The following is a 25,877-nucleotide window of genomic DNA, read 5'->3' as shown; positions in this document are numbered from 1 at the left end:
GTGCATGGCTGTAGCGCTGTGGCACAGGTTGCAACTAACAAGGATCGCTGCTGCTTCCAGAAGACGAAAGCATCCCACTTTTTTTTCCACTCGCATGTTTTCCAATCCTATTATCTGGCATTTCAAATCCAACAAATGAATGAATAAATGAATTCTGTCAGTTGTGTTCAAATTTTAAGGTGTCGGGGGTGCACAATTAAATCAAACGTCAGCAGAGAAGATTTGTTTCTTTTGATTTATCTTTTTACACCACTCTTTTTGTGATGTTCTGTCAGTGTGAAAAAGGCGTGGGAGAAATAATGGACGCATGTGGAACTTACATCGATATGTTGTTTCCTCCTCCATTTTGACATTGCACTTCCTGAAAAAATTGTCCAGAGTGAGCATCGATGCAGACTCGCTATTTAAGGGCTGAACAGTCCACTCCCCCTCCGCACTACGCGGTTTGGGACGGCCCTTAATATGGAGGACCCTCCGCGAGAACGCGCAAACGGAGGGGTAGTGTGTAGGGATAGTGTGTAGGGGGCGGTTTGGGATTCAGCCTGGGAGACAAAATCAGACACATTAAGTCTAGGAGAAACGTTATTCACAAATTTCTCCTTTAACACTTTCAACGGACCACACACATTGTGACTGAATACAAGTTCAGCTGGACTGAAACCTAAAGAGTCCTGTTTAGCATCCCGAATTGCAAACAGAACGAAAGGTACACCATCATCCCAGTCCTTACCAGTCTCTTGACAGAATTTGCTGAGCATAGATTTAAGCATTTGATGCCAGTGCTCAAGTGCACCCTGTGACTGTGGATGATCTGCACTGGAAACAGAGTGAGAGATACCCAAAGACTGCAAAGTGTTTTTAAAGGTTCTGGATAGAAAGTTGGTACCCTGATCTGTTTGAACTACTTTAGGGAGACCAAAAGTGGTGAAAAACTTTAGCAATGCCTTGCCAACTGCTGGTTCGGTAATCTTGCACAAAGGGATAGCTTCTGGGAAGTGGGTAGCAACACACATCACCGAGTAAGAACTGATTACCAGACTTTGTTCTGGGCAAAGGACCCACGCAATCAACAATAACATGCTCAAAAGGCTCTCCAATAGCAGGAACTGGTTGCAACGGAGCTGGAGGCACCACTTGATTTGATTTTCCCACAATTTGGCAGATACCACAGGTTTTACAGAAATGTACTACATCCTTCTTCATTCCTGGCCAAAAGAAATGTTTTAGGACACTGTTGTACATCTTTGTTATACCTAAATTTCCAGACCATAGGTGCTAATGTGCTAGTGCAAGCACATGTTGCAGACAACCAACTGGCACAACTATCTGATACACTGTACCCCAATCATCACCTGAATTGTCTTCAGCACTAACTGACAGATATCCACTTGCGCATCAACACACCTTTATCAAAAAAGAAACGCAGGCCCTTTCTGCACTCACTAGAGCTCTGAGAAGCTGTGGAGAGACATTTAGCTAGGGATGGATCATTTTGCTGAGCAGAAATCAGTGCCTCTCAAGTTAAAGGGAGAGGAACAGGAGCTGTGACAGACTCTGTTACCTTTTCAGCCTCTAAGGTGCAGTCCACTGGTGTACCTGGAGAGGGCGAATTGTCTGTCAGAACAGAAGCAAACAATGTGTCAGACAAATCTACATCCTGGGCATGCTTACTGGCCTGAGCTCTGGTCAACACACTCACAGTAAAGATGTTGGGGTGTTTCTGGACTAAGCTGTCATGTTCAGAATCTGGAAATGGAACATTCACAACTTCAGGAACAGGGTAAACTTTGCCACCAGCTATATCATTTCCCATGATGAAGTCTACACCATCAATGGGGAAAGATGAGGACACCAACATCAAAAAACCCAGTAACTAAAGGAGATTGCACATGAATGTGGTGGAGAGGTGCAGGCACAAAACCCATTTCAATGCCCCTTACCACTGCACTCACCGCACAGGCCGACTGTTCACTAAAAGGCAAGACGCTGGACAGGATAAGAGACTGTGAGCATGCTGTGTCTCGCAACAATGTGACTGGACGCTGATCTTCAGTTTTTCCGGTAAGAGAAACTAGACCATTAAAGATGAATGGTTTGAAACAGTCCTCTGGCTCTTTTAGGACAGGAAGTTGGGCACTGGAAGTAGTTTTAATGAACCCCACCCCCTTAGGCTGTTTTAAACTTGACCCTTGTTGCTTGTGCTTCCACACAGCACAGTCAGCAATCAAATAGTCAGGCTTATGGCAGAAAAAACAGGGCCTTTTACCCTTAGGACCGGATGAAGTACACACATTTACATCAGTTCTCATAAGTGTCACAGGGAGAGGACTCACGAGTGACAAACACGTTCTTGTGTGCGAGTCTGAACTCATCAGCGAGCATAGCAGCCTGCTGCACAATGGAAACCTTATGTTCATTTAAATAAACTGCAAGACAGTCAGGTACACAGTTTCGGAACTCTATCAACATTAACTCACGCAGAGAGTTAAAATCAGCCGTTTTACATGCTGCACACCATCTGTCAAAAAGAATACTCTTCTCTCTGGCAAAGTCAACATAAGTCTGATTAGATGGTTTCTTAAGGCCACGGAAACGCTGTCTGTATGCTTCTGGCACTAGCTCATAAGCTTGCAGAATAATGCTCTTAACCTCATAAATCAAACCATCTTCCACTGACAAGCAAGCACAAGCCTCTTGAGCCTTACCTGTTAGCTTACACTGCAACAGTATAGCCCACAGATCTTCAGGCCAATACAAAGCAGCAGCGATTCGCTAAAACGCACCAAAGTAGGATTCTACCTCAGACTCACGAAAAACAGGAGCTAAAGAAATGTGTTTACTCACATCAAAAGCAGTAACAGAACCAGAAGGGGGCACAGTACTGGCAACAGTAGTTATTGAGCCAGCCTGTAACTCTAATTGCCGCAATTTAATGGCAGTTTCTGCTTCTAACTTCTTCAGTTCTAACTCTTTGCGGAGCTGAAACTCCCGATCACGCTCTTCATTCTCCAACTGAAGGTGTGCTAACCGCACCTTCAATCGGGCATCAAGCTTAGAACTAGGAGTTGACTCAGCTGAAAATGGAATAAACTGCGGTAAAGTTGCTGGCTTTACCTCAGCCCTACCATGCTCTACAGTAGGAGTCAAACCAACAGGTTGCTCACTCACCTCCACTGGAGAATCAGAGTTACCATTGGACACACCTGCTAACTCAGGAGCTTCAGATACAGGAAAACTGAAAATACCCTTATTAATTAGGCCTTGCAAAAGAACAGCTTTCAACTCAGCTTTAACAAGAGAGCTGGACACAGGGATACAAAAATACTCTGTAATCTCACGCAGATCACTCTTTTTACATTTATCCAACTGTGTTAATGTTGGATTTGTAACAAAATCATTTACATCAAAAGCTGCCATCGTCAAAAAAAGTGCAGCAACGTGACCTAGCAACGCTATCAAGATAAACCAAATCTATCACTAATGGAAAACCCACCCACCTGTGACACACATAAGATTAATGTCAGATGCCAACCAAGGTAAAAGACACAATCTAACCTTAAACAAACTTCCCCAGAACCTGCCTAATTTGACTTTACCTACTTATCTTCTGGAGTGTGCCGGGCTCAAGGCGACTTAAAGGCAACACATCAGCGGCCGAGACCCTGAAATGCCAGCCCCCTTTGGAGACCTAAATCCCCGCCCAGGGTTACTCCGAAAATAAAAAAGGCAAAACAATAAATGAGTGTCTGTTGGAAAGGCAGAAACAGCCCAGCTAGACACTCCCCTAACTAATCTGAGGAAGCCATTAACACAAGAATTAAGGTTAGTCAGATTGGCATGCAAACATTAATACTTACATGTAAGACACATGGGAAAATAAACCACAATACAAAAACAAACTCACCTATTTCATATAAGCTCAACTTCACTTTAAATGAATCCCGGACGAGCCCCCAAATTGTTACGATCTAAAAGATGGTAAAGGGGTATGAAGAAAGTAACAATGATTTGAACCCAGGTTAAATAAAGAAAATTGAGACAAATTATGAAAAGAAAAGGTGATGAATGTTTATTTACACAACTTGATAATTTAAAACCACAGGGAAGCCCATATACCACCTGGTAAAACTAAAAAGCCAGAGAACAAAGGAAACTACCAAACTACTGCAGGCTCTTCAGCCACTGGAGGCCTGTAAAACTCACACAACAAACAGCTCCACAAAGCCGACAGGTCACCACTGCTCCACACAGGACTGCTGAGAGAAGAGGCCAAAGAGGGAGAAAGACCTCAGCTCTCTCCTGCTACATGTACTCTCCTGCTCAATCAGACTAAACACCAGCACCTGCCACACCTTCACAGCAGTAGAGGAGCCTGAAGAGAGAGAGGGAGAGAGAGAGAACACAAAGCAGCACACCAACACACAGGGCATGTAACACAATTGTTCAACTGTTCCTTTAAATATAAGAATTTCTTACAAAAAGCTGATGTGAAACTTGGTGCAGGAAGTATAAATATAAAAGCAGCAAGGCCATGCCGAGACTCAAACTTTATTATTCCTTCAAACATCACTTAAATGTACAAAATGTCACCTATACATTAACCACAAAGTTCCCCACAAAAGTAGTTATTTTAACCAACATCCTCAATAAAATACAGTCCAAATAGAAAGTCCTTTCAGCTGTTTAGTAGATAAAGTCGGTCCTCACATGTGTTTCTCACCATAAAATCCAGACACTTGTTCGGTTTAGTAAAGCTCGTGCAGAATGTGTGCAGAAAATCACGACAGCACCACAGTGGAGTTTCACTGCAGACAGAAATTACTCACCTGACTGCAGGTGACAACGTAGGAGCAGGTGATGAGGATAAAATCTATTACAGTAGGTAGTTGTCTGTGATAGTGGGCTTCCTGGGAATTCAATAAAGAAAACTATTCATAAATAAAACAGGTCTGTAGATTCTCAGTGATCCAGGTCATGGTAATCCTCAGTGGTTCAGTAGAAGGCAGATTGACTATTTTCTAGTTCTTTATGGTTCTTGAAGACTTTTTATCTCTCATCCAAGAGGCTTCCTCAGAAAAACTGGGAGGAAGTTCCAGGTGTCTATTTTTTTTTACCCCCAATCCACACAACTCAGGGTGTTAATGGTGGTGAAACTGCCTGGGGAAGGATGTCAGGACTGCATTGTAAGTACCTGATAAGTGGTGTCATAGACCCTCCTTTGTTTAGAGATGGCTTCCTTTACTCCTCTCTCAACCCATCTGCCTTCTCTTTCCAGAATGTGGGCTTTGATTACTCGTCTCTTATCTTGTAGGCGCAGGTCGATGGCTGAGTGTTGTTCTGAGGAGCTGCTCTCTTGTGTTAAGTGGGTGTTTTGTCTGTGAACTCCTCACTGCATTGGACTGTATCTACAACACTGTTCAACTTGTGTTTGTCTGTTTTATTCTTCTGTGCTTGAAGAAAAGTTTTCAACACTCTAGCCAAATGCAGTATGACAATGTTGTTCCTCTTTTTGTCTCTAGTGTGCTGTCTTTTCTAGATCTTATGACATAATGAATAATAATAACTTCACTTGTATAGCACCTTTCAGAAGAACATTCACAAAGTGCTTTGACAGGGAAAACATGGTGATGAAAGAGAAATAAAAGAAATTTTTACATGAAGGCGAGTCTAAAAAAGTGGGTTTTAAGAAGCGATTTAAAAGAATCGACTGACTGGGCAAGCCTTATCACCTCGGGCAGGTCATTCCAAAGCCGAGGGGCCCTGATGGAGAAGGCCCGGTCACCTTTGGAGTTAAGCCTCGACTTTGCCACAACTAGGAGGGACCCACCCGAGGATCTCAGGCTGCACGAGGGGACACACGGAAAGTCCATTCGTAGATATCCACGGTTCTTAAGGGGGAGCTTTACCTTCAAATATGATAGATTTGGGTGAAAAAGTCAAATTTTAAAAAAGATAATCATCATATACCGTAACATGTATTCTTTCCCCTGATGAATTGTTTTTTTGATTTGATTGCTTATATAATGAGTCAACATCAATCATAAACTTTAAGTGCCGATTTCTCAAAACTTGATTTTCGGACACACATAAACTGCCCCTTAATTTATCTTCTTAGGCTTTTGACCAAAAAATCCCATTTTTGGCATGCTGGTAGTATATGCTATATAGAATGCACCTGTTAGCCATTTTTTTTTGATAACTTCATTCTATGCTGAGTTATATATGAAAATCTTTGTAGCAATTGTTTCGTTTCATTACCATGGTAACCACAGTGAAATATGACAAAATGCCTAATAGGTGCACAGGTCCATACTTAAAGTACTACGTGGTGCATTGGCATCATTTTATGTTAAATAATATTGCATGAGATTTTGCTTGGGGCAAATACAAGATGTAATTTCGGGTTCCATAATTCAACAGTATTTAATTTCAATCCAGTTGTTCAACATGAAAAAAAAAATGGTTTCACAGTAAAGTTGGTGTTTAGAGGTCTCAAAAAATGTACAGGTTGCATACCTTATCTTAAAAAGTGTGTGCAATATGAAACTTTCAACATTGGTCATTTTTAGTACTCGGCCGGGTGAAGCTCCCCCTTAAGATGTGTGTGCTCCTTTTTTTCACTTCTCTTGGTATGGACATTCTCAGCACGGTGCTGTAAAGTTCCAGTAGTTATTGTTCCAGTAGGTGGTGGGAATCAAACAGCAGTTATCGACTTCTGTGTGAAGGTTTACTGGTGAATTTCAGTGTTGAGCCTTTATCCTCCTCAATGTGCACAATATATTCCAAAAATGTCAGCTTGTTTCCTCCCAGAGTTGATCTGTTCTGTAAAGGATTCTAAATTCTTGGGCTTCGATTCTGACTCAGGTGTCGTCTTCACATCCAAACAGGTAGCAGGTGTACAGCATGGTTTTGTCAGGGTTTTTTAATGTCACCTATTTTAAGGAAGTGGAAAGCAGAGCACTGAGCTCCTTTAGGGAACATCTTCCAGACACTAGTTAAGATATGTGGACGACAGCTGGGTCAGAATCAAAACTCAAGAAGTAGAAGTCTTATAGTTAACTAGACCAGTGGTTCCCAAAGTGGGGGTCCCGACCCCCCGGGGGGTCGCGGTACCCCTCCGTGGGGGTCGCGAGATGATTTCCAGAACAGCAAAAGAAAAAAAAAAGAAAAAATTTTTTCGAGAGGGCCTTTAAATTTTATTTTATATATTTTTTGTTGCTGAAATATCTGTTTAAAATAGTTAAATAACTATATGAAAAAAAAGTTTTTTTTTGTTATTATTATTTTAACATTACGTCAATTACAAATGAAGTTTACGTCTATGACGCAGCATACGTGCCCTTCGTTTTAATCTTAATGCTAGAGCTAGCTTTCTGAAGTTGCGATTAAGACCTTTATCAAAATGAAACGGTGGCTAATATCCACAACTCAAAAACAGAGTGAAGTTGAAAAGCCAGATTTGCAAGCGGCAAGGCCTGATGACAGAGCAGGAAGCACCGTGGGAACACCAGAGAAGTCTGCGGAGGACTGCGACACAGAACCGCCAGAGCATCGCCCGGCAGCGGCTAAGGTGGGAGCCCGCCAAGCCCACAAATCGGACACTTCTTCATCCAAATCAAGAAAATACAGGGATGAATTTATTAAGTATGGATTCGTGTGTCACGTTGTAAATGGTATACAACACCCACAGTGTGTAGTGTGCTCGGAGGTCCTTGCTCACGAGAGCCTTAAACCGGTGAAAATGTTGAGACACCTGACGACTAAACATCCTTCACTTGTGTCAAAACCAGCAGAGTTTTTTCGCCGAAAGGAGGGAGAACTAAGAGGGCAAAAGAGGGTCCTAACTAAACAAACTACAATCCCTGCCAAAGCTCAGAGGGCTTCATATGAAGTGGCATATTTAATTGCTCAAGCAAAAAAGCCTCACACAATTGGAGAAAGTTTGATCAAACCCGCCGCGGTGGCGATGAGTCGAGTCATGCACGGGGATAAAGCCGCCGCTGAGCTGACACAAGTCCCGCTGTCAGATGGGACAGTATCCCGCCGCATCAGTGAGATGGCACAGGACATCAAGACTCAGCTCATTGATGCAGTGAAAGAAGGAAAGTATACTTTACAACTGGACGAGTCAACTGACGTTTCGCATTGTGCCCAGCTTCTTGTTTTTGTGAGATACGTTTTTAAAGAGAAGCTTAATGAAGAAATGCTCTTTTGCACGCCGCTGGAAGGAGCGTGTACAGGCGAGGACATTTTTAACAAACTGGACAGCAAGCTAAAAGAAGAAGGTATGTCCTGGAGTGAGTGCTTATCAGTGTGCACAGATGGAGCAGGGGCAATGCTGGGGAAAAAGAAGGGGTTGAGAGCACGAGTCCAGCAAGTTGCCCCTCACGTCTGCTTTACCCACTGCATTATACACAGAGAAGCCCTTGCATGTAAATCACTGAGTGCAGAGTTAAAGCACGTCCTTGACACAGCAGTGAAAATCGTGAATTATATAAAATCACGTCCGCTTAACACCAGACTGTTTGCAACCCTCTGTAACGAAATGGGAGCGGAGCACCAAGGCCTCCTGTTGCACACAGAGGTGAGATGGCTTTCCCGGGGAAATGTACTGAGCCGCTTGTGTGAGCTGAGGGAAGAGGTGCGCATCTTCCTCGCCGACCAAAGATCACCTCTCGCAGAACACCTCTCTGATCCTGACTGGGTAGCAAGGCTGGTGTATTTATCATCTGTTTTTGGCAAACTGAATGGGTTGAATATGTCACTGCAAGGTGAAAACACAAGCATTTTGACCCTCAATGACAAAGTGCAAGCATTTGTGCGTAAACTGGAGCGCTGGAGAGAGCGCGCTGAAGCTGGACATATGGACATGTTTACTGAGCTGGATGATTTTATTGAAGAAAATGCTTTGAGTGTGAACATTGTAAGGGCGTCTGTAGCGGATCACCTTCAGTCTCTTGTGGATCATTTTAAAAAGTATTTCCCAGAAGAAACTGCTCCTGAAAGGCATGATTGGATCCGATCCCCGTTCACTGCAAAAACAAATCATTTGACATCTGACTTTGAGGATGCGCTGATTGAACTTTCATCTGACCGAACCCTGAGAGCGCTTTTTGATGCCAAGAGCCTGGATGAGTTTTGGATTTCGGTGAGGAAGGAGTACCCGCAGCTGTCTGCAGCAGCATTGAACACACTGATGCCATTTGGCTCTACGTACTTATGCGAAAAAACTTTCTCTACACTGACTTACATCAAGAACAAGCACAGATCTCGACTTAATGTGGAGGACGATCTCCGAATTGCCGTCTCCAAAATCAAACCGAGACTGGATCTTCTTTGCTCAGTGCATATTGCCCACCCATCGCATTAGGTGAGTTCTTCAAACACGCAGTAATTGTTGTGCAGCACTGCTCATAACTTTGAATAATCCGTCGCACTGCTGTGCTGTTTTAGACTGACAAATGTTTACCCGTAACACTGCTAATCCACATTTAACAGTTTCTTTTTTACTTTTGGACATGTGGGGGAAAGGGGGGGTCGCGGGTCTCCTATGATCCTATTTTGGGGGTCGCGGCCTGAAAAGATTGGGAACCCCTGAACTAGACGAGCCCTCAGTAGAGGGCAGAACCACGCCCTCTACAGGCGAAAACCCTGTCCTCCCTATGCAAATGATACAATATGTATCAATTTTGATCATCGTACGTATCTCCCTTCCTACTTGATCTGCTGACCTCTAACTCCACAACTGAGCAGGGGACCTTAGACTGATCTTCAGTGCCAAGTTTGATCATCCTGACTTCAGCACTTGCAGAGATATCGGAACGGACATAGCCACATACATACATACATACATACATACATACATACATACATACATACATACATACTTACCCAGCCAGATACCGCACCGAATGCAGTAACCCCGCTGACGTTCGTCAGGCATGGTTAATAAATAGAAGCACAAAGCTCACAGGTAGAATGCTGGGGAACTGTGCCACACTAAGGAGGCCAAAGTCTCACAATTTCAAGAATAATACCAGCTGTTTGACTTCCACTACCAACTAGAAAAAAATACTATGGCTTTATCAAAACTTTCTACTGTCCCTTCCAAGACAGAGGGAAAACAAAAAAGCACATACATCCTAAGAAAGCATTTAAAACCCTTCACCATCCCAAAAAATGGGACTTCATCAACTCAGCAGAGATGTAGAAGAGAGAAACTTGGAAGGATTTTCTCCAACCACAACATCCCAGTGCACTTCAGAACACAAAGTGCACTTCAGAACACAAAGTGGTTCACCCTGAGGATGAAACGGCTAAACACAAGCTAAGCAGAGTCGTATGCACAGTTCAATGCAGCCAGGAGTACACAGACCTGTAGGGACTAAACAGCCACAGGAGAGCAGCCTTTTCAGGTCTTTCAATGTCTTGATTCCCAAAGGAATGAAGCCAGCCATTAATACAGAATACCATTTAGGAAAATCCAGATATCATGCTTGGAAGATGGGGATGCTATTGCAAACACTGTGGGGTTGGAAAGGATCAGCTTACGTAGTGGAAAAGGACACGACTTGTGGGGCGCAAAGGGGATATATTCTGTATATTTTTATACACCATTCCACCTTGAGCAAAAATGTGCCATAAACCCAGCTGTCAATCTGCATCTAAGGAATAAAGGATCTACTTTGAAAACAGCAATATCCACAACTGAAGTCATTGAATTGGAACACCACTTTCCAAGTACGTATAATGCCATCCTGACATCCCTTCCAGATGTTTACACCTCAAGTCATTGAGCTGAGGGTGAGAATAAGTAGCTAGAACTCCCCACAAATCAATCAGAATGGAGGATACTGGATGAGAGGATCAAAAATAAAAATAAAAAAATTATGACGTGATGCATGTGCAATGTCCCCGACTTATTCCTGGACAAATGCTGGTACATTACTAATTCCTTGTAGCATTCAGATTTATTTGTCATGTTTTCACATTTTATCTTTTATTAATCTTGTAGAGTATCTTTTTTTGAAATTTTTTTGTACTTCCTAGTTTGATTGAGAGAATTTCTAAGTGCCCAAACTGTCTGTTTGGCAAATAATAAATCTTAAATCTTGAAAAAAAAGTCAATTTGCTTTCTGCTGAAGCTCTAAGGATTAATGAGTATAATGTTATTACGGCCATAAATGATAACCAGAACTATGAAAACAAATCATCCATATAAGTGTTATAATAAAATCTTAACTTGTGGTGTATCCTTGTTCAAGACTATTTTGTATAAAGTTATGCCCACTGAGTCTGTAATCTAAGATACTCACAGTAGAAGATAAATACTTTTTGGATCCTTCTTGAGGTTTGCCAGTTGTTCAGAGATGTTTGCCGTGTCGTCCCGGCCTGCTGCAGGAACAGAATCCAAAGTGAGGAGAAAACAAACAGCGTTCTGCTCAGTGTCCAGTTCCTCTGCTGTCAGCGCTCCTGCTCCTGGTTTCCCTTCTCCTTTTCTAAGCTGCCGTTCCCAGAGTCCTGCTCCTCACTGGACTCCGTGTTCTGGTTCTCCTGCCCGCCGTCGGACTCTCTCAGCGGAGCAGCCGGGTCTCTGACTACACCCTCCATCTCCACCTCCCCCTCCAGTTCCTCCTCCGTCTCCTCCTCCACCCGGCCCACGGTGTCGGGGATGATCTCCACCTCGATGTCCGAGGAGTCCTCGCTCTCCTTGAACCACACCGTCTTCTGGCCCTCCCTCCTCCGCTGCTTGGTCAGGATGGACCTCATGCTGTACTCGTCCCCGTCTCCCCGGCCCCTCCTGGCGGGTCTCACCGAGGGGCTTCCCTTGGGGACGTGGTTGGTGTAGACGCCGCAGGAGGAGCAGTGGCGGCTCCGTCTGTCCATGGGGAGGACCCGGCCTCGAGGCTGGGGGAAGGTGCTGCGTCTGAGCATGACGTTGTTCCAGCGCCTGGTTCCTCCTCGGCTCGGGTCGGCCTCGTTCTGGAAACCGTCGTTGGTGTACTGGAGCGAGTCTCGGTGGCCGGACCGGGGCTGGTCGGAGCGCAGGCAGGGGCCCAGGCACTACAGGGACGAGAGAGGCCCCTCATTAATACAGCAGTTAATGGAGTATAGAGGAGATAGAAGCTTTGTTCAACGTTACAGTTGCCACCGTGGTGTCAGAGAGAGTACACTTTTAACACAGAGCTTCTCTGTGGGTTTCAGCTGATAAATATTCATCAGAGCTGCTCAGGAGGAGATCTGCACATTAAACAGAGTCTGTCTGACATCTGAACTATGACAGTACGGAGGTGCTTTTGTATCATTTGTCACAGAGAATAAATCAGAATAACATTAATTATCCCCTCTGGGTAATTGTTTAAGGCTTCAAAGCTGTAGTGGAAACTATTGTTAATCAGGAAAAGTTCCTTTTTACAAGCATTTATCACTTACAGCTACAAGATTTAATCAATGAATCAGTTTGAGTGTTTTTTATCAGTAAAAACCTCTGAGTGCAACTTCTTGAATGTGAATAATTTTCAGTTTCTTCCCCACTTTATGACAGTAAACTGACTATCACTGGGTTATGGACAAAAAACAACTAATAGCGTAGTTAACTACAGTCCATTAAATTATGTTGTCACTGGTGATGATAGATAGATAGATAGATAGATAGATAGATAGATAGATAGATAGATAGATAGATAGATAGATAGATAGATAGATAGATAGATAGATAGATAGATAGATAGATATTTTATTAATCCCGAGGGAAATTCAAATGTTCAGCAGCTTACATACAACAACATAAAATAACAAAACTAATTTCACCTTTTATACATTTTCTAGTTTCAACCTTCACTCAACTATATGAGAGAGTGCAACACAAATGGGTTAGAAGAATAGTCCTACATCTTGAGGGAAAGCGTTTCTTTGCTTTTTCTTACTGAAATATCAATACTAGTCTTATGTCTGCAGCATTTGGAGCCTTAACTCTGAAGATGATTAGCTTAGCTTAGCATTAAAAGTGGAGGTAGGGGAAACAGCATCATGTCATCCTGCATCTCTAAAGGATCACTGAATAAATGCAGCATCATTTGTTAAGTCCAAACAGAAATTTCTGTGAATAGATTAATACAGTGTTGAACTCTTTATGTTAAGCTATTCACACGCTGTCTCTCACACAAGGCTGCTATATCTTATCTAACTGCATCTATGTAATCAAAACAACTCTTGAACAAAAAAATATGATCTAAAGTAAATTCTTAAAACAAATCATCTTCGTGCTTCCTTTCTCAACAACTATTTATGCAGTTTAAAAGCCTGAAGTGATGACTGTGTTCACAGATGAAGTCAGGGTGACGTTTAAAGTGACTGACCGCACATATTTTGTCCATGCTCGCGTTTCCCTTCCACAAGCGGGAAATCAAGAAGCCAATCACGATGAGGCAAAGCACCAGCAGAGCCGCCATGATCAGACCCAGCAGCGCCATGTCACCTGGACGGTAGCCGATGTTAGATGGAGACGGTATGGCCACAGCTGCAGAGGAACACATGTGGAAAAGGATGAATTATTTGTTTCAAGATGGAAGTCAAAAGAGTTGAGATATCTGCTCTCCTTCATGCTGGCCACAACAAGTCTGACAGAGCCAAGCAGCTGAACATCAGCCGGATGACCGTCCACAGAATCGCGGAGAGGCTCAAGAATGGTGAAGATCTTTCAGTGATCTTTCAAGAATGGTGAAGACCTGAAAGATCTTCACCATTCTTTAGCCTCTCCGCGACTCTGTGGACGGTCATCCGGCTGATGTTCAGCACAAAGGAGAGCAGATATCTCAACTCTTTTGACTTCCATCTTGATACAACTTCACCGGAGAAAAAAAATTGTATTAAGTTTACCTGCCTATAAGGTAGAACTTTCAGTTTATTTAATGGAATTTTTCACTCCGACATGTAAACATCTCTAAAGATCATGAAACCGAGTGTAACAGAACTTTTGCAAAGCCCGGTATTTGGTCCATGCAGAAAATGTAACGTTGTATGCTTCCATATTCAGTTTTAAAAATCCAAATTTAGTTTCCTGTGGCACATATTTTTGCCTATTTCCTGAGGTCAAGATTATCCAGTGTTATAAGGAGAGAAATCAAACAATTCTCCAAACTGGAGGGGAAATTTGAATGCAGTGACTCAAAATGAGCTGTAACTGTGTGTTTAGAAGAGTCAGAATTAATCTAATGCAGCAAACTGAATATCAAGTTAAAGATATTGTAGCGTTTCCTCTTGTCAGCAAATCATCTTGTGTGTGTGTATCCTCTTACTCTGCTGCTCCTACAACTATTAAACCTCATCAATGAGCTGCACTGTTGCCCCGGGTCACATGTTCCCTCATTAGCATGAACACTGTTACACTATTATTTTGACTCAGTCTCCCCAAACACAACACCCTGCTGACACAAAAACTAACATTTAAATCAGCCTCAATCCAGTACAAGTCCACGGTTACGTGTGCATTTTAGATTAGAGTTTTTAAATGCATGGATCCTGTAGCGGCTGACTATATCACTAGAGTGCTCACAATTTACAAGGCTAAAGGCAAAAACCAGAGGAACTGTTGTTATACGGTCAATAGTTTTGTGTTATTTCTAACCTTATATAACCTATGTCTGGCATTTTTTTTAGTTTTACGTTTGTTTAAATTATCTTGTCTTTCAAAAATGTCATAAATATAAATACATTATTATTAAAACAATAATTTCCTCAGTTTTGAGTAGCACTGGATAAAGACTACAGTGTCTCACAGTCTTGGGGTATTTTTGAGCATTTTTTTTAAAGACGAAACTGTAATTACTATAATTTAAGCCTGGTTCTAATGGAGTTCTATGTTAAAATGGAATTCTTCCTCTCCACTGCTGCACATGTTTGCTCATAGAGAATGTTCATGAGGTTTTCTGCATTTTGTGAAGATTTGTATAAAAAATGATTTGGAAAGTAGCTACCTCAATATTTATATTTGTCAGGTAAATTCACATTATATATAATATTGTAAAGTCTTAATTGTAATAATTAATTAGTTGGGTAAATCTGTATCACACATTTAATATGTATGATCTTATCTGGAATTTTAAATAAGTTAGCTAAATTTCAATAATAAAAATACAGGAAGTATTTACAATCACATTTAAATTATTTGATATAATTTTTTTAAAAGAAGACTGTAGGGCCTTAATATTAAGATTTTTTTGGTACATTCATAACATCAGTCGTATTCTCTACTGGAAAACACTTTGGCTCAGCAGCTGCTGTTTAAAACATGCTTTATAAATAATAAAAAGTCATCAAAGACATTCATGGCTTAATGTGCTCAGAGGTAACAGCCACAGCCAGAGCAGACAATTAAAACATTACAAGCATTTTTATAACAATAAAACTAAAGAATAACAGTCGCAATATGCTTTAAATGTTAACAGTAAAACCAGAAACAGGGTTATGATTGAGGCCCTGTTTTAAGGTTATAACACATAATTCTGGCAGAGCTGATTTAAACCGGATGTGAGTTGGGCAGGAAGCTGATGCACTGAAATTTTGTCAGAATTTTATTGTCTAAATTTATTATTTTGGCCCAGTAGCGCAGCACTTTACCACTGCTAAATACACTAACAGTCAGAAGTTTGGACACACCTTCTCATTCAATGCTTGTTTGTATTATTTTCTACATTGTAGGTTAATACTGAAGATTAACATTTTGTTGTTTACAACATAATTCCATATGTATTCTTTTATAGTTTTGATGCCTTCAGTATTTATCTACAATGCATAAAATAATTAAATAAAAACCACTGAAGGAGAATGTGTGTCCAAACCTTTGGCTGGTAATGTATGTCTGCTTTTAACACAGTGGTTGTTGAATAAGAAAGCCTTTAACAAGTAAAAATTCACAATTTTCAGGCCGCTTAGGATGACATGCATTGCAAACTAGCTAAAACAGGTTCTGATATAACAGGTGGTCTTACCTGGAATGACCTGGACAGAGAGAGCTGCAGTTCCAGACTCCCCCGTCGTAGCATCCACGGCTCGGAGCTGCAGGCAGTGAAACATTCATAGCTTATAACTTATTACTAAGAGACTTTAACTTAGAAAGATTTATAGCTTAGAAACCAGCAGGCAGCATCAGGAAGTGTGCGCAGAGACGTTGTCATTGTGTTCGGGGCTATAAAGCCGACATCAGTCACCTGAAGCGCGAAGGACTCCGTCTTCACAACTCTCTTCAGGATCACAAAACCATCAGAGGTCACGTTGACGTAGCTGCTGTACTGAACCTCATACTTTACATCCGGATTCACGCCCTGAGACACACAAAGATGCATAAAAAATAAAAATATTTAAGAAGTTTATTTATTGTTTTGTCATTTTGTGTCAGCAGCTGTATAGTTAAAGCTGCATTAAGTGATTTCTGACCACGTGGCTGCAGACAAACAACAAAATGCATTATCACAGGATTGGAATATATTTTAAGAAGTTGATTTTGATTGGAGTGTTTATTGAATTTATGATTGTATTTCTTAAATCCACTCTTGTTTCCAGCCAGTTTCTCAGAGATATAATGTAAAATCTGGATATTAGTTTCACATCAAAGGCGCTCACCCCGGCGAAGTCCTCGTCTCGGGCTCGGACCCTGAAGGGCCGGTTGGTGCTCCGGTCTCGGAGGATCATGCTCTCTGGGACGGAGTTGCTGTAGATAAATCCTTCATATCGCTCCTTCTCAAAGCGAGGAGGATTCCTGCTCTTCTTCATCACCTCGATGCTCACCTGAGTCACCGCAAACTGATCTCTGTTGGTCACCTGTGACGCCTGAAGGCCACAAGAAAGTTAGATCACCCAAGTCAGGATGGTTCGTCTCAAATGTCTTGCAGTAACTAACTTTTCATTCAAAATCACCACAGAACAAATGTAGAAAAAGATTCATTCTTACGACAACTGTGAGGGTTATTGGTCCAACTATATCTGCAGCTTTAGTCATCGTGATGTTTCCTGTTTCCTCATCGATCTGGAAAATGTTTCCTTCATTTCCTGTTAGTGGAGGAAAAACTAAATGACACTGTGTTCTTTATACATCATGCTACCAAAGAAAGAAACACAGCAAACAAAACTGAATATGAATTTCTGACATTAAAACACTAAAAATACGACAGAAATGTGTAATTTTATGAAACAGAGGAGAAATAGTCAAAACACATACACCACTGATGAGTGAGATAGCATCAGCTAAAGCTAATTTACTGAGTTTTCCTCTTGTGTCTATATTTTAAGAATCTGATGCTCTCACATGTTTGTAAGTTAATTAATAAGACTTTAGTATAACACACACACACACACACACACACACACACACACACACACACACACACACACACACACACACACACACACACACACAATCTTCAGCTTAATGTATTGATACTGAACTAATTTAGAAAAAAAACAGCAAACTAGCACAGCTAAATACTAACGACCTTAGCAGAACAGAGTAGCAGTGACCGACCACATAGTAATTTATGAGATTTTGTTTGATTAAACTACCTTTAAATCATATTTTTAATTGTATTTCGTCAAAAACGCATTTATAAAGCAAGAAAGCTGCAAAAATTATTATATTTTGTGGATAGAAAGAGTGTTTTCTCTGCTCACCAGAGTGATTTAGTGCTTTATTTAGGAATTATTAACATTATACAGGTTAAATTAAGGTTTAAATGGGACCTTTTAAATTTACATTAGGCTGCTGCCTGTTTTCTTTGGTACACCTAACTAAAACTAAAGCATAAAACAAAGCAAACAATTCCATTGAGGAGGTTACAATTTTGGTTTATATTTTAAATTTGTGACAATTTAACTGTGGGTTATAATTAAGTTATTTACGCTCCACTTAGTGATATAAACAAAAACAAACTGACAACAAATTACAAACAAAGCTCTGCTATACAGTTTAACATGAACAAAACAATAGCCAAATGCTTAGAGTAACAGAAAAAACCTGAGGTATCTTCAGCTGTAAGAACAGTACATGTGAAAAATGATTTAAGTGATAATTTTAATGTCATTGGTCCATATTTCAGGTTATCCATAAAAAAGGGAAAGTAAATTCTGATGAGTTTTAGAGCTTACACAGTTCTCTGAAACATTAAATATTAATAAGAATTAATGTTCAAATGGAAAACTTACATTTAAGTGCTATTTGTTAAGTAATTACTGCTTAAAAACTCTCTGTTTAATTCATGTCGGCATCAGAAAAGGTACCTGAATGTGCAGTAAAAGTGAAGTTCTGAATAAATGAATTGTGTGTTTCAGTTCAAACCTCGCAGGATTCTGTAGCTGATCTGTTCACTCCTGTTCTTGTCTCCGTCCCTGGCAAACACCGGACCGGGCTCCAGAACCAGCGGACCTTCCTGAGGATTAAAATCAATCTGTAGTTATCTAACTGTCAAAATGAGTCTTTCACTGACAGTTTTAACTGTTTCAGTAGCTCACCGCTCTATACCTGTGAGAAATTACATTTTATTTTGCATCTAAATTAACTTGTCAGCTGCTGAAACCCTTAAAACGGAACTGTTGCTTGTTCTGAGCTAAATTTGAACATTAAATTCACACTTTAATGGACACTTTGGAGATTCCTGTTCATCTCAACTGCATGTGATTGTGTCTGAAGTGAATTATGATAAATTCCAGTAAATCAGTCGCTGACCTCCTTCTCGGTGAGGTTGACTTTGCCTCGGTAGCCGCTGCTCACACACAGTTTGGCGTTTCCTGAGTTTATCCGGAGACACGGCTGAAACCACGGGGGCCGGTTGTCCACGTCCTTCACGTGCACCGTGATGGTGGCGACGGAGGTGAAGAACGGCTCATTGGAGGCCGAACCGTTGAACGTGTCCTGAAACAGGCGACACGTTTCTGAGGTCAGAGGTCGAAAGAGACAAGAGCGAACCTGGAGATGTTTTAATAAATCCTGACTTTACCTGAACATGTAGAACCAGAGAGATCTTCTGTATGACGTCAAAGTCCAGGAGGCTTTTAACGAGGATCTTTGGAGAGTTTATGTTCTCCAGACGGAAATATTTATCCTGAAGGAAAGACACAGTATCAATAATGATAAACTATGCTCAGACGTGAAGGTACATTTGCTCAAATAGAACACTGAAGCACATATTGTAGATACTTTCCTTGAGTATTTCCAATTTGTGCAACATTATACTTTCACTCTATGACATCTAAGAGGCTCTTCTTATTCCACTACATTGATATGACAGCTTTAGCTACTTTTTCTGTCCATTCAAAACAACATTTCTCCAGATTTGGTGATTTTAACGGTTTGTGCTAAATTGTTTTCAACTAGTTGAAAAAATTCTCTGTCTTCTTAAACTAAATCAGCTATTTAATGAACGTGCTGCACAGCTGGAAACTGTCGCAAAGCTAGAAAGCAGGCTGTATTTTTGAGTTCTCACAAAGCAGAAGCACTACAAACATGATGATCTTATAGAAAGTGAAGCATTGCTGTGGTTTAAAAACTACCCAGTGGTACATAAAATAGTTCAATCAGCTCATCTTTAAACAGCAGTAAATTACAACGTACACATTAAGGCAGCTGCAATATTAATCCAAAATCAACATATTTAATTTTAAAAGACTGACAGTAACTATTTTCTGCAGAATAAGGTACTCTAAGTAAATTTAGCTGATGATACTTGCATACCTTTATTTAAGTAGGGGTTTGAATGCATGACTTTTACTTCTAGGGTTGTTTTTTTTTTTTTACGGTGTGGTATCAGTACTTATATGTGAAGAATCTGAATACTTCTTCCATCACCGACTATATTTACAACGAAAGCAAAGTTGATTTCACTATTAAATGTAACAAAAAAACGAGAAAAGGCTTTAGAAAACAAAACGAAAGAAAGATTTGGCTTCTCCTGAATCTGTCATAATTTTAGGATATATTGAATTTGGAGGATTTCTAGAGGCTCAAAGAGTAAATTTTCAGTGTTTTTTTTTAAGTCATGAGAAACTGAGAAGAACAATTGAAATTTTGGCACAAAATATCCCCAATCCCCATTTAGGGAACTTTTGACTACACTGGAGGTTGCTAAGTACTTGCTCAACAGGTAATCTTTCGATTTTTCAGGGTTTTCTGTATAATTTTGTGAGCTCAAGTAATTTTCTATGGCATATAGTATTGTGGAGTCTTAACCTTAATATATAACAATCAGGTAATTTTGCAGTGCTAATCTTACTAATCTATTGGAAAGTAGTTTGGCTCATTTTCTGTAGCTTTAAAGTGACACATACACAATACTTTGTTCTCAAAGTTAAGCATGAACCTTCACACTTAAACATAAGGTTGTGTTAATTAAGCAGTCCTTTCATTCAGTCTTCTTGTGACCTCCTAAGACGTCCCTATGGGGGTCACAGGCCTCAGGTTGGGAACCACATAGTGTTAAAATCTGTACGTTTAAATGCAGTTGGTCTATGTGCATCATCTCCTGATGTTTCCATCACTCAGTACCACCTTCTTGTCTAATTAGATAAACACAGTGAGTGCGGCCTTACTGTTGCAGACTCCAGACGATAGTACAGCGGCTCTGAATCAACATCTGTAGCTTCTATCAGTCCAACGCTGGAGTTGACTGGAATGAGCTAAAGGAAACAAAACTAAACGTCAAATCAAGAGAATAAATGGATGCAGTTCTGTAAACGTGGATGAGCGACACCTCTCACCTCATTCACGTCCAGAACATAGTGGTTCTGAGCGAAGTTTGGAGGGTTATCGTTCACATTTTCCACCAGAACCTCTACAGACTCGTTCACCTTGGAGAGAGAAAAGCCTTGTGATTCCAGTTTCTTGTCCATTTTCTGATTTCATTGGTTTATTTTTTGCTAAAACTTGTGTTAATGTGTATGATGTGATGGTTTTACTCACAGATCTGGAGCCTGATCTGCTGCAGTGAACCCAAACCACCAGAGCTGAACTGGACAACGACTGCAAAACACACAGCAGACACATCAGGAGACCGTAAAACTTAAAGAATTTTACTATGGAGGAGAGGCTCAAGTCAGGCTCCAATCATATCCACCCAAATGCATGGATCATACACACCAAAAAACCCAAACTTATGCAGAAATAGAAGACAAAAATCACACTTCTTACATTGAGGGTAAACTTAAGAGAGCTCTGGGCTTCATCATATTTCAGATAAACACCTGCTTTTCCTTTGTTGTTTGTCAAAAAACTACACATCTCGTCCATGAATTTTTGTTTTTATTAATCCTACAAATCTAACGGTAATCTGAATGTTTAGTTGTATTTTAACTTAAACGATATGTAGATAAATTTTCGTGTGTGTATATATATAAGCATAGTTTTTTTTATAAATATATTCAGCTTCCCTTTATATGTTATACTTTAATACCACTTTAAAACATTATTTTATGATTTTATTCTATTCTAATTGACCCTCTCGGATCCATCCAGCCATGAATGACAAAAAGCACTCTGTTAATCCTGTTGTTAAGCTACACTTCTGAAGAAACTAAACACACCTCTAGATAAAAAAAAAGAGTTAGAAATCCAAATTCTGCATTACTGTTAAACATTTTTAATGCTTAACATGTGGCATTACAACAAAATGGATATCAAAAGAGTCCAGACTATAATGTAAAAACATCAAATCTGTTACTTTCTGGGGCATAAAACTGCATTTCACAGTACAAACCTGCATATTATAATTAATATTATAATTAAAATAAAGCTGCACCCTGAACCTTTATTGCTTTGCATCTACCAGGCCACATGTGTTTGGTGATGATTCTTAAAGGCAGGGGTGTCTAACATAAGGCCTGTGGGTCAAAACCGGCCTGTCTGAGGGCCCAATCCAGCCTGAGGGAAGACTTCACAAAAGTGTAATAATTATAGATAAGACATTAACTGCAATGTTTCAGTACATGCAACTACTATTTTAAATTTGTCCACTGTGCTGCCACAACTTTTATGTATGTTTTTAGGTAGAAATGTTATACATTTACAAGGCAGAGGGATAATTTAACGTTCTTCCTGGGCAGGTGGTCGGGATTATTAAACAGATGTGGAAATGAATGTAACTTTTAAACAATTTCTCGATCTTGACAAGTTGTTGTTTTTTTGTTTTGATCATGAAGTAAAATATAACAACCATGGGGGATTTTGTTTTTTAAAAGACTGTATTCAACATTTCAAAAGTAACTGTGCAAAAAAATTTAATGCAAAAATTCATCCTAAAAGAGCATTTCCTGTTTCAGGAACAGATATTGACCAAACTGTCAAAAATGAGGACATCCCTCACATTGGGATTTCATTGGCAGCCCAGCTTCCTGGTCTGCACCACAGAAAAAACCTACCCAGTAAAAAAGCCTGATTCTTAAACCCTGTGTGCATTTAAAACCCCATCTTCATTCCAGATGTGCAGCTCCTAACCTTTGTGACTGAATGTTTTGTGTCTTTGTAGATAAACTGTGGTCTCTAAGTTTTAATGTGGAAATGATAAACTGAGGCATACTATTGTTGAAATGGCACTTATTTTTCAGGCTGTTTATTAAATGTGAATATTTTTAGAATGTACTTTTATTTACACTATGTTGAAGTTGTGGGTATTTATAGGTTATTTTGTTCTGATTTTATTGGTCCAACCCACTTGAAATCAAATTGGATTGTATGTGGCCCCTGAACTAGAATGAGTTTGACACCCCTGCTTTAAGGAATCATATCTTTCGAAGAATCTGGCTTTAAGAGCGTTATGAAAATGAAATATAAATCTCTGTTAAATCGACTATTTGTGTTCCATGAATACTGGACACATTCACCAGGAGATCTGGGTGTCGTCTTCCTGCATTCTGGTCATTTTTTTTGCATGTGATTTTTCTGCATCAGTTAATAGTGAAAAAGTCTTTAAGACACTAAATTCAGACAGTGAATAATCATCTCTTCGTACCTCATAGTCCAGGCCTTTCTTCACCATCAGCAGGTTCCCCTTCAGGTAGAAAAGATCTTCAGGGTTCACCGAGACTGTCAGAGTCACATCACTGCCGGAGATGATTTTTACCACCTGGATGTCAGCGGTGTTGTTTTCTGGGACCGAAACCGGACCAGGAGGCACCGTGCACACTGGGAGAGGAGGAATATAAAATATTATACATCAGAAGCATCTAACACAGGACAGGAAGTAAAAGTAATGATAAACCTTCTCTGCTGTATGTCATTAATCTGCAGACATCATCTCTGGATTAATCCGATGGAGACCTTTCATGATCCCCACCTGCTTCGTTCTCCTCCAGTTTGTCATTCACTGCAGTTTCAAGGACACTCATTGAGCTCATTTATTCTCTATTTAAAGCCGAATGTTGTTGTCACAGCTCTCCTTTCAACTCCACATGGATGGTTTAAGTAAAAAGAACACAACAAAGCTAAATTTGAGGCTCAAAGACATCTGAATATGTCCTTCAAGTTTGTGTTTTACTGTCCAATGTATTGATCATGAACATAATTGTTGGTTGCAGCCTCACAGTCATCTCATTGAGGGGGGGGGGGGGGGGGGGGGGGAAACAAAACTTTGCCCAAGGTTTTCTGTCTTGAGTGTCTGACAAACATGAAATATGGAAGTGATCTCATCAAATAAACTTTACAAAAATGCATTCAAGATAAACAGACAGAGTTTAGATTTAGTCTTTGTGTGTGCTGTTGAACTTCAGCGGCGCAAAATGCGAAATTTATGAGGAACGACATGATATAGACTCAAATAATAAGGTAAACACTGGGGGTTCTTGGTCCTACAGTCATCCTATTGGGCAAATATGGACATTCTTTCTCATTTGTTATATCACAACCCAAAATGAGAACATTTATCATAAACTGTGAAGACAAAAACAACTGTCAGATTTTCAACGTTCTGATGATCTATAGACATACTGTGAGATGTAGGATTCTGTCAGGAAAAATGACCACAAAGAGCTTAAAATTGAGATATTTAATCAAAATCACTTTTCTCTATGTGTCTCATTCAAATATTTGCCACAAACTATTTGCAACACATCCTGTAAAAAATTTCAAAAAATATTTCTGCAAATCTCAGTGTAACTAAGAAGACACAACTGACTCAGCTGTGACTGACAGTCACGTGACAAAAATTCAGAGAGTTTGTGTTTACACAGACCAGAGAGGACACAACAAGAAAGAATGAGAGGGAAAATAAAACCTGCTGGAGCAATAAAATAAATGCAGCATGGCCAAAAAAGGTAAACAGAGGAGCAAGTTGTTGGAAGACACATTCATCATGGTAAAACATCTTTTATACAACTGATGTTTAGAGTAGTGAGGAAATAGAGTTTTTAGAGACTGTAAAAATGGAATTTGTAGAATTTTAATAATATAGAGCCTCCATTTGTTTCCTGTATATGTAACATGTGGGCGATTGGAAAATCTTGTACGTGTCGATTCTGTTTTTTTACCATTTTTTGTGAGATAAAGAAAATCGAGTTTTATTTAAGTCTTTCTTATGACACAAGGTATTATAGCCATGTCATACTGCACAAAATGCATTTCTGAGTTCTTTCTTCTTCTTGTTATGGTTGTTGTGTTTCCATAGGGGTGCAGGACTTTATAATGCAGAGAAAAATGAGACCAAAAACGACAAGAAACTACTTAGACTTCAGAGGGTTAAAGCATCATCTTATGGTTGGTAAAATGCCATAATTTGTCAGGACACTCTGAAGTCTATCCTGTAAACAAAAGTAAACAAACTGAAATAGTACAGATTTAAAAACTAGATTTTAACCCCTCTATAAGAGTGGCAAAAAACAGCTACCAATGTTTTGTTAGTGTGGCGGTAAGTTATTTAGATTTATGAAAACGTGTGCAACAACAACAACACAAGCTTCAACAGGAGACTCTAAGGCCTCTGAGGGTCCAGGTTGAGTTCAATACACTGAATTTTAATCTCTGATTTGATCTAAATCTTGTTCTAAAACAAATCTTAACATTGTTCCTCTCATTTACTGTTTAAAATGCATGCTTTTATGTTCTTTAACTGGAGAAATGTTTCCATTGACGGCTCTGAGGTCGCAAAAACATCACAGAAATCATCAAACATTGGTCTGTTTTGCTGATTTCTTGTGAAATTTCAGATTAGTTTGACCTCCTCAGGCCTTTAAAAACCTCTCAAAAGAATTAATCTTCATTTTAAGGGCCACAAACCTACAATAAGGTTGAGATCTGCCACTTTAAAGGGCCAAAACCTGCCACACACACACGTATATTCAGCCCATCCTTCCCTCTAATAGTGACAGATGACGCCCTCCACACAAACCAGAGCTCTACTCACGTCTCTCAGCCGAACAAAGTGCAGAAAAGCAGATGGCGACGATGCATCCTAGGAGAACGTCCACAGGTTTGCTCTTCGATTTCACTTCCATGTCCTGATTTCAGAGGCAGCAACAAATGAAGTCCCGAGGAGGATGAGGAGCCCGTGGTACCAGCTGGTACTCGTCCACATAATGGCCTGTCTGTGCTGCCCCGAGAGTGGGAGTAGACTACAGTCGCAATGTTTGTGACTTCATCTTACGGCCGCATATTGCATTAAGCGCCTGCCAGCAGAGGACTCGCAGCCTCCCACTAAAATACTTGCATCTCTTTTAGCTGGACAGCTCATTCTGTCCCGGTGGCCCTGATGCATTCTGGGAGGAATCCAGCGAAGGAATGTTGGCAGCTGGAAATATTTCTCACATATCAAAACACTGAGCAGGTTAGATGGACCTGGTCAAAGACAATGAAGAGGAAGAACTGATTAAACATAAATACAGTACACAAATAAACATACTGCAGAGAT

General features: G+C 40.3%; 1 protein-coding gene across 1 annotated transcript; it reads right to left on the bottom strand.

Moving 5' to 3' along the window:
- Positions 1-10,969: 10,969 nt before the first annotated feature.
- Positions 10,970-25,605, bottom strand: cdhr5a (cadherin-related family member 5a). Its single transcript, XM_022212770.2, has 14 exons — positions 25,374-25,605; positions 22,989-23,161; positions 20,945-21,004; positions 20,743-20,832; positions 20,575-20,661; positions 18,987-19,091; positions 18,716-18,901; positions 18,329-18,419; positions 16,949-17,046; positions 16,621-16,827; positions 16,209-16,322; positions 15,990-16,056; positions 13,359-13,519; positions 10,970-12,063 (listed from the first exon to the last, which is right to left on the bottom strand). Exons 1-14 carry the CDS (start codon positions 25,462-25,464, stop codon positions 11,464-11,466), a joined length of 2,130 nt encoding a protein of 709 aa, XP_022068462.2. The 5' UTR covers positions 25,465-25,605; the 3' UTR covers positions 10,970-11,463.
- Between the last annotated feature and the right edge of the window lie 272 nt (positions 25,606-25,877).

This window comes from Acanthochromis polyacanthus, chromosome 2, assembly GCF_021347895.1.
Source record: "Acanthochromis polyacanthus isolate Apoly-LR-REF ecotype Palm Island chromosome 2, KAUST_Apoly_ChrSc, whole genome shotgun sequence".
NCBI lineage: Eukaryota > Metazoa > Chordata > Actinopteri > Pomacentridae > Acanthochromis > Acanthochromis polyacanthus.
The sequence above is the reverse complement of the archived record's forward strand: the minus strand, read 5'-3'. Positions and strand labels throughout refer to the sequence as shown.

Bases quoted from the DNA above. Each gene is read 5' to 3' on its own strand.
- cdhr5a (XM_022212770.2), bottom strand. From the start codon at position 25,464: ATGGAAGTGAAATCGAAGAGCAAACCTGTGGACGTTCTCCTAGGATGC. The intron at 20,833-20,944 runs GTGAGTAAAACC...TCTCTCTCCAAG, and splicing joins GCAGATCAGGCTCCAGATCT to GTGAACGAGTCTGTAGAGGT. The intron at 16,057-16,208 runs GTGACTGATGTC...CACTGCCTGCAG, and splicing joins CGGAGTCCTTCGCGCTTCAG to CTCCGAGCCGTGGATGCTAC.